Raw genomic sequence first — 10,377 nt, forward strand, 5'->3', positions numbered from 1 at the left:
AGACCGTGGGAGATCGGGTTGGAGCCGTCTCCGTCGAAGCCACGAAACTCAAAATAGAAGGGCATATTTTATTTTTATTATTGTGTTATATTGATTTTTGTGAAAATAAATGAGTATACTTAGATTTTAAATTCTAACTTTCCCTTTATAGTTGGTTAATTGGTTAAGTGTGTTTTTGGTTACGTGGCTAACACTTGAGGATTAGACACACTCCGAAATAGAATCGAACCCAACGTTTTAAACAAAATATTATTTTATTTATCTAAGATCTTAATCAGCCATTTCATAACACATTTGAATTGTTTTTCTTTAATCAAATATCGAATGACAAAATAAAGTACACAAGCTTCCGCTAGCTATCTTAGCCTTAGCTAATTATGGGTAATTAGATATGGTGGAGGAGGAGAAGTTAAAGTTGGCACAGGTAGTCCTGTAAAATAGCAACGAAGACGAGAAGCCAATCCTCAACTTTCCCAAATCGAATTGAAGTAGATTGTCCTCAAGCTGATACCCTCCGATAACAATTGAAGTTACTGGATTTAACCCTCCGTCTATGAATGCAAAACACACAACATCCTTCTTCACGTTCATCAACGAATTGGCTCCAAAGATTAACCAACTCGATTTCCCCGGAAGCACAAGCTCAATTTGCGGAACCGCATACCCCACTCGCGTGACCCCAAGCATGCTCGAGTTGTAACATATGGAGAATGGCTTCACCGCCTTCACTCTCGCCACCTTCATAAACCGACCGAACGCAGCCGTAACCGCTTTGTATATGGACCTCTCCAAGGTTGTGTAGGGTATCATATTGCTGAACTTGGTCCCTCCTCTCCCATCCTTGCTAATGATCAAACGGGTTTTGTTGATTGATATTTCTCGTCCATTAAACTTGATGGCACGTACATGCATGAAATATTCCGACGAAATATCACCTTCGAAGAATGCGGACGCGGTGCTCACCGGATTTATGATCAAAGGCGTGTACGTTAGTCTCTTCGACATGTCAATCCCCGGGAGGAAACTATACGGGCCGTGTCCAAACAATACAACTCCTTTTGATGAGGCAAGACACATGGCGAACGTCCGAGGGAATCGGTAAGTTACTGCGAGTTGAGTTGAGATTGACAAGTTTCTCAACCCTAATCCGACCATTCCCTTTACGCCTTCGGCTAATCCTTCCAAGAGGTAAGTGGGTCCACAATTGAATGGTAAGCGGGCCGGTGGGACTCCGTTGGTGGAGGGAAAAGAGACGAGGTCGGTGGCTAGCTCTCCAGGCGCGATGGACCAAGTGGCTGTATTCTCGGAAAAGATGCTGCAAAAGTTTTTGCTGCAACCAGGTTTGACTGGAGAGCAATCGCGGCATATCCGTGAAGGGGAAAGCTTGCATAGGGGTGAACCGCAATGGACTGATCTGTATGAAGAGCTGATATAGTCGCTTTCGCAGTCCACCCATAGGGACTGACCACCTAGGTCAAGTACGAGGGTCAAGGGCACGAGAGGTGTTCTTTGTTTGATTTGGGTTAGGTATTGAAGGGCTTTTGGATCTTTGGTTACAGGAATTAGAACGGACCGGGGATGGTAAGTGACGGCAGTGACGGTTGGATGATCATGATATTGATAGATTAAAAAGATTAGAGATAAATAAACGAAGAGAGCCATGAATATTATATGTGGTGTATTGTGCTTAATTAGATCTTGCCATTACTGTTTATAGTGGAAATTCTAATAGGGTTTTTGTCAATGTGATTATTAAATATATTATCTTCAAGAGTGGAGAGATCTGAATCATTTAAGTAGTTTCACGGGTTGTCTGGCTTTATATTATATAATTAAAAAGGAAGAATGCCAATTTTACACGTCAAGCTGTAAGAGGGTGTCAAATTTACTTATTAAGTAATAAAATTCTATTTATACCTATTAACTTGTAAAAAAGTGTCAAATTTATTTGAAATAACGGAAATATTAAACACCGTCAAAATTTTTGCCACATGTAATATCCACATATTTTTTATTTATTTTTATATTGTCATTACTTTAATTATTTTTTCATTTAAACAAAACATTAAAAATTGTCCTTATTCATTCTTTCTCTCTCTTATCCCACAATTATCCATTTTTTTTTCTTAATTTCTCTCTTCGTCTCCTCTCTAATATGCATAGGGAGTGCATAAATAAGTCCCTTCCTAAAATGAAATTGAGGCCATATCTTTGTAATAAGATCATTCAACCTCAATCCCTAATTTAATTCAAATGAAGATATAAACATAATCTCTTTATATTATAAATCAAAAATAATTTATATTAAATTGAGTCTTTATAACTATCTAAAAAAACTGTAAAATTAATAATTGAACTACAACAAGTTCAACTAAAATGACATTACATGATTCAAAATGAATTATGTGTGACAAAAATTTACTGTGAATTTAATATAATCTATTAATTTTGCATCATGTAATTTCCTTTTAGTTGAATCTGTTGTAGTTCAATTCTTAATTTTATATATTTTTTGGTTTGGTTAGATATAAAGACTCAACTTAATATAATTTATTTTTGGTTTATAATATAAAGAGATTGTGTTTATCTCTCTTTCCATTTGAATTAAAAGTGGATAAAATAATATACGATAATATGATAATATGATGTGTAGAGAGATAGAGGTCAATAAACCTCAATTTCATTAATTAGTTTTATTTTAGGAAAAATAATCAATCGATTCCTATGGAGATGGAGATGGAAATGGAAAGAGAAAAGTTCAAAGAAAATGAATAATTGTGAGATAAAGAGAGAGAAAAAATGAATAAAGAAAGATTTAATGTTTTATTTAAATTGAAAAATAATTAAAGTAATGTCAATTAAAAAAAAAAAAATGAATATTACATGTGGCAAAAAAATTGACGGTGTTTAACATTTCCGTTATTTTAAATAAAATTGACACTTTTTAACAAGTTAGTATATATAAATAGAATTTTGATACTTAATAAGTAAATTTGACACCTTCTTACAAGTTGGTGTGTAAAATTGACATTCTTCCCATAATTAAAATGAATCTCAATTTTTAGTAAAAAATAAACTAAAACTTTAAAAAAGATATTTAATCACTACATTTATAGTGTTAGACCGATTCACCTTATTTATTAATTGTTTAAATATGTTTGATAAGAACTTATTCAATAATCATTTTAATACTAAGAGAATAAAATAGGCAACGCTTAGAAAAAGTTGAATCAAACTAGCATAAATATCAAATTACACAACTTTTAGAACATTTTATCATTTGTGAGATAGATGTGACTAGATTTACTTAATTTTAGATATATATGTTGTGAATTTAACTGATATTTTCAAGTAGACTCTAAATAAATTTAGTATTGTTTCATAAAATAATGGGTAGTTAGGGTCGGCTCCGAGAATTAGAGACCATGCAAAAACAAAAGTTGTGGCAAAGTAAAAAAATTAATACTAAATAATACAACAAAACTTACTCTGAGTATTTGAAATATTAAAATATCATGACCATCTACACTCTCATCTCAATCATCTCATCCCGTATTTGACCACGCTCTTTCTATGACTGATGTCTCTCAGCCTCACACCCTTCTCGTGATTATTGTCTCGTCTTTCAGCCTCACGCTCCTCACGCATCTTTAGCATCTCTCTTCACGCTCCTTTCGCATATTCTACATCTCCTCCTATAGAACCCGATTCTCATTACGTAATTTGTTGGGATCAGGATCGACGATGGAGACTAGGTCTCACAAAGTTGAACGTTTATACACACTTCATTCGATATTAACTCTATTAGAAGTTAATATCTAATTTCTATTCTACGCAAGTATTCACAAACTCTTGAACCGAGTTCAAGTGCGGAAGTGTTTGTTTGGATTTGAAGTAACAAAAAAGATTATCGTAATGCAATAGGGAAGAACACACGACACAAAGAATGTTTATGGATGTTCGGAGATAAAGCTCCTACGTCACCCCTTCTTCTCAACCTTGAGAAGGATATTCACTAGAGGATTTGATTGAATACAATACTTGTACACAACCAGTCGAACAACCAGGACTTAGTTACTGTCTATTTTTGAACTCCTAGCACACACGCTCTGTTGAACATAAATAAATTATGTCAACTTACAATGCTAACAAACACACACACATAATAGGTAGCATTGTAATACAAACTTAAAACTCTAACACACTTAAAGGCTTATGACACTTTTTGGAGCTTGAGAGTTAATGGATTAAGGTTCGTAAGAAGATGGTTCATAAGCTGGTGTGAAGCAAGTTGTCCTCTGTCTTCTTAAGTAGGCAAATGTCAACGGACATGTTTTGCTGCTCAACGAACATATTTTGCTTCATAATACATTTGTCTTGATCTTGATTGGTTGAGTTTACAGGAAAGTACCACAATGAGGATCCTCTCTGATCTTGTTTGTACTTGGATGATAATAAGCCAATATATTCATTAATGTGATTTCAATCTCCAAGGAATACGTATCTACGAATGTTTGACATGTCTTTGATTCTTTTATCATAGCTCTACTGCTGCAGAGTGATCTTCATCAGTGTTTGCACAAAAAAGGAAAGTATTATCTGGGAAGAATAAAGCTGATGCCTACAAAAGCCGGAAGCGTCCTCATATATTACCGAGGTTGGTAAATTGTAGGAAGTATGAAAAACTGGAATCACTTCAAAATGCCGGACGTGTGCTTTTGTAAAATGCCAATTTGCTAAAATGTCGGACGCGTGCTTTTGCAAAAAGCCAATTTGCCGAAATGCCGGATGCGTGCTTTTGCAAAATGCCGATTTGCCAAAATGCCGGACGCGTGTTTTTGCAAAATTCCGATTTGCAAAATGCTGGACGCGTGCTTTTACAAAAAGCTAATTTTCCAAAATGCCAACTTCATAAATAACCGTCTATGTCTCTTTAAAAAGCCGATCTTATAAAATGCCGATTTTATAAAATCCCAACTTCATAAATAACCGACTACGTCCCTTTAAAAAGCCGATCTTATAAAATGCCGACTTCATAAATAACCGCATACGTCTCTTCAAAAAGTCGATCTTATAAAATACCGATTTGCAGATAATACCGAACTTTGATCAAAGACTATTTTTAATCTACCAATCATATTTTTCTTTAATCTGCACAGGATTAAATTAATTCGATTAAGTTTTTATTTAATAGTTAATTAGTACTTATATACTTAATTAAATATTTTTACTTAACATAATTGTTGCATGTTAGTGTGCTAAGTGCTCGAAGAACTCCCTCGAGCATCTGCTCTAAAAGATGTAGGTCGTATGCTTGACCCCATACCCATGACTCTACCATGTCCATGAGACCTGAACACGTACTCCGTCAACTACATCTCATTCCTACTCAGATCTTCTTCTATAGCAGTGCGCAACGCAGACTACAAACACAATTAAATTTTGATTAGTATAAACACAAATTAAATTTAACTTATAAATACGACTTACCACTTTCTCAAAAACAATAGCGGGGACCTCCGGAGTGGGATCCTATAGAGTTGGTTTCTTTGAATGCATGTGGAGAAATAGTTCAACGAAATTAGGGGAGTGTCTAATAGTCCTATGATGTACAAATTCAATAATAGACATTATAATAAAAATGAAAAAACATTAGACACTTTATATTAAATAATAAAATGCACCACTTGCCTCTCGACTTGTGAAAATGAGATGCTGCCCACATGATTCTTGTACACGACATGCGACTTATTAAGCGAATTTGACAGACTCGTTTTCTACAATTAAAAAAAGTTATTCATTTAATAGATTATTAAAGTAAGGGCTTGTTAAAATATATTAACTTACTCTGAACTCCGGAGTGAAGAAGCGACGCTCTAGAAGATAATGTCAATCACTAAGGGCGATCTCCGGAGGGGGATTGGCCCAAATCGCTGCCTCGTCACCTTCACGAGCCCTAATGTAATGGGTATTCCATTGACATCTCTACATATCCCAAATTTGTTTTGCGTGATGTAACCCTTGGCGGCGTTAGGTGTCGATGTGTTCCATGACAGACTTAAAAGGATCATAAAAAGTAAACAACTTAATATTAAAATACATATATGTATGGTGGTTAATACCTCAAAGCAAATAACTTACCGTGATAGCCCTCTATATGTGATCTAGCTGTGTGGAGCTTAGGTCCGTCCAACATAAGGTCCTGTGAGGTAATGCATTGATGTCCCGGATGACGCTCCCAATATGCCTCGACTATGCAGTCTTATAATCGCACATGAGCTTACCATCTATTGGGCTGACTCTAGAGTCATCTTTTGCCCCACCTGTAACTTACCAACTGCAATAATTTTGTTCTTACCCATCTCCTCCTCAAAGATCCTAAAAATGAACACAAAATTATATAGGATCATAAGAAAATACATAATCAAACACTGATACCTGCATCATGATCAAACAAGGGTTGTATCTCATCATCATCATCATCATCATCGATGTTAGTGTTCAGTACACCATCAATGGTCATATCATCATCACTTTCTAATATCCCATCCAAATCGATGTCACCGATATAGTCGAGTAATGCTAAAGGGTCCTCAGACTACTCCTCGGTCCTCTAAATGAGGTCCTCTAAGTGACGACCAAAGCCCCTACCTGCTGCTCTCCTTTTAAGTGCCATGGTCGTTGTAAATATAGAATGTAATGTTTATTAGAAAAATATTCAATTTAACCCCATGCCTTAATAAACACAATTAAACCTTAATTAGAATAACATAGATTTATTGGTTTCACAATTTTCCATCCAAGCCTTGATGCCATATCCGTAGAGTAAAATACTTGTTGTGCTTGGCTTGCCATTATGAATGGTTCATTTATTTGTGTTTATAGAGTCCTGCTCATATTTATATACTAACATAACCATACTTATCAACCTTAATGTCCTGATCTTTGTGATGAACATCAAACCATCTACATTTAGAAAAAGCTACTCGTCTTCCACTAAAGAATGCTATTTTTATGATTGCATTGAGCACTCCATAGTAGTTAATTGTCTCGACCCCATTATTTCCAACAACCAATACACCACTATTTTGGGTGATTAAGCTCTCGTCGTGTTTCTCAATGTTGAACTTGTACCCATTTATTTTGTACGAGTTATACTTCTTAGCATATATTGTAGACTCACCTCTTAAAATTCTAAGATTCATTATTATATCAAAGTCATCGGTTAATTGCTCCACCTATTCAGTAGGAATTGTTGTTAAAAACATTATCTAACTACTAAAAAGAAACTGTTGAGATGATTTACTTACTTTTTCTTTGAAATAACTAATGTATCGTTTATTCAGTTCTTCATTGAAAATATTGGGTTTGCATGATTGCATGAAATCACTGCGCAAGTGTTAAATTAAATTATTGCTAAAAGTACTAAAATCATAGCTAATAATGAAATTGTTGCACTTACTTATTATATTCTTCAGCTTCGCGACAATTTTTTAAGATGTACCAATGAGAACGCTCACGATCCTCCGATTGGTTTGTGTAGGCCATGCCCAGAGACGGATCTATGAATTTGTATTGGGGTGGGCTTGAAATTAAATAATAAATTATATATCTTATATATATATATATATATATATATATAATAAATGTTATATTATAATGGTTTAAATATTTAAGTTGAGGTTTAAGAGATTTTAAAACATAAAACTCATCTAAAATAAAATATATATATCTATAGCCTTAGCTAAATCTCGTTAAATATAGAGAGTTAGGTAGTCGACAATAAAAACATTTTCTATTTTATTGCGAAGTTTCATATTATCCTCTTATTGTTGAAAATGTTTGCTCAATAGTAGCGATAAAAATATATAATATTAAAAAAATATGAATCAATTTCGTCAACCTAACATAAACTTTTGATCGTTCATTTTTAATCAATTGTTGACACAACTCAACAAATGTAGAAACCTTGAAATTATGCATCATATCAAGTTTATAAGTTGGAAATAGTTTTGTTGTTTCACTGGAATTAAGTTCGTTGTTAGAATATTTCATTTTGAATTTTAGAGTATGTGGACGGAGTTTTCACTAATTTGATAATTTTTTTTGAAATAAAGATATTAATGTCTTTTTTTTCAAGCATATTAATGTTCTATTTTTTATATACCTAATATATAATTTATTATAAAATATTATTTAAATAAATAACTGAATGTCAAACTCTCAAACTATATTTATATTAAATTTTAAGTTAAATTCACTATTCAAAATAATTGAGAATTTTATTGAACAATTGATGTAAGAATTACAAAACTAAAGGAAAAAAATTAACTAAATATTTTTATCAAATAATTAGAGGGCACGCCAATGATTAAAAAATATAATAAAAATTAATTAATTTTAACTTTTAAATTCTCAAGGTTATACGTTTAATAAAAATTCAAATATACATAAAATCAATTATAAATATTATATATATAATTAAATTAATGATAATACTAATTAAAAATATTAAATTAAGAAAAAAAATTAGAAAAAAAAATAAAAATATTAAATTAAGAAAGAAAATTAGAAAAAAATATTAAGAAAGAATAGATTTTACCTAAGTAAAAAATTATAAAAATAAGTATTATTAATTTAGATGAAAATAATTTGTGAAATATGGAATTAGTGAAATAATATAGGTATGGTATATATATGGGAAAAAGTTTATAAATTAACTATAGAAGAATTAAGAAATAGAAAATATGAATTTGAATCAGTAGCAGCTGCTATTGACACGTGGAACACTATACACAAAATTATGGTACATGGAAGAACTAGAATTAGAGGAAGTTATTGACATTATTACACGGACAAGACAACAGATTTATGAATTTATTTGATTATATATATAATACATATATAAAGACAACAGATTTATGAATTTATTTGATTATATATATAATACATATATAATATAATAAAAATTAAAAAAATTAGGGGCGGGCTTAAGTCCACCTCAGCTCTCACCTCCATTCGTCTCTGGCCATGCCATTAGATAACTATTTCATAGAAAGAAATATGAACAATGTTGTACTAGTCTGTATCGAGGCATCTCGTGAATCTTGATCCTCCAAATATTGGGCACACATGTTCATACTCTCATTCACAAGGGTACTCTCGCTAATTGAATCTTCTGAAAAGTTCATGTTCCTAAGTTATTTCTTTACGGTGCTCATATATTGTTCAACTAGATATATCCATCGATATTGGACAGACCCTCCAAGGCAAGGCTCAAAAACTAAATGAACTGGACAGTACACCATTATATCAAAAAAATGATGGAAAGATCTTCTCCAGTTTACAAAGTGTCACAACAATGTCATACTTTAGTTTTTCGAATTGCTCGTGTTGTAAACATTTTTGGCAAAACAACCGAAAGAACTTTGACAAATTCACTACAACATCGTATACATCATCGGGAAGTAGGCCATGTGTAACTAGTGGAATGAGATACTGTAATAAAATGTAATAATCATGACTCTTTAATCCTGAAATTATTTTCTCCTCTATGTTCACACACGCCCCAATATTTGAACAAAAACTTTCCAAAATTCTAACATCTTTAAAAAATGGGAATAATCATTTCTTGTGTTCCAATGACAGTGCATAGGGGGTTACTGGACACCAAAGAATACCATCAACCTCAACAAGATGTAAGGAATGCTTTATGTATTATATGACCAAATATTTCCTCGCTTTAATCCAATCATTGGTCTTTTCTTTTAAGTTCAATAAAGTTCCCAACAAGCTATCACACATATTCTTCTCAATACGCATGACATCCAAATTATGTCTCAACATCAACAATTTCCAATAAAACAACTGGAAAAATATACTAAGTTTGTTATAGTTATCACCCCGGGATTCATGAGTAATTTTTATTTTCTTGGGACCATACTTTATCAAATAAATTTCCTTTAGATCTTGTGCTTGCATATGAATTTTGGATCCCGATAGTAGTACGGGAGGCGCTCTATGCTCAATACTCCCATCAAACGTATCACCCTCTTTGCGCCAATGATGATTAGGTAGGAGGAAGTACCAGTGACTCATGTAACACTCCTTCTGGAAATTTGTTAACCTTAATGATGCAGTGTTCTGATTACAAGATGAACATGCAAGTTTTCCCTTTGTACTCCATCCAGATAAATTTGCATATGCATGGAAATTATTAATAATCCTCATAAGAGTTACCCACAAGTTAAAATATTGTGATTTGCTTTCATCGTATGTCCTCACACCGGAATGCCACAATTCCATCAACTCTTCAATAAGTGGCTCAAGAAACACGTCAATGCAATGTCCATGAGCTTTTGGTCCTGGAATAAACAT

At 33.0% G+C, this 10,377-nt stretch overlaps 1 protein-coding gene across 1 annotated transcript; it reads right to left on the reverse strand.

Annotated features, from left to right (window-relative positions):
• Positions 1–375: 375 nt before the first annotated feature.
• LOC124943501 (probable aspartic proteinase GIP2) lies at positions 376–1,662 on the reverse strand. The gene has a single exon (XM_047483999.1). The coding sequence runs from the start codon at positions 1,660–1,662 to the stop codon at positions 376–378; it is 1,287 nt and encodes a 428-aa protein (XP_047339955.1).
• Between the last annotated feature and the right edge of the window lie 8,715 nt (positions 1,663–10,377).

Source organism: Impatiens glandulifera, chromosome 6, assembly GCF_907164915.1.
Source record: "Impatiens glandulifera chromosome 6, dImpGla2.1, whole genome shotgun sequence".
Classification (NCBI taxonomy): Eukaryota; Viridiplantae; Streptophyta; class Magnoliopsida; order Ericales; family Balsaminaceae; genus Impatiens; species Impatiens glandulifera.

Coding starts and splice junctions, on each gene's coding strand:
- LOC124943501 (XM_047483999.1), bottom strand. CDS start 1,662: ATGGCTCTCTTCGTTTATTTATCTCTAATCTTTTTAATCTATCAATAT.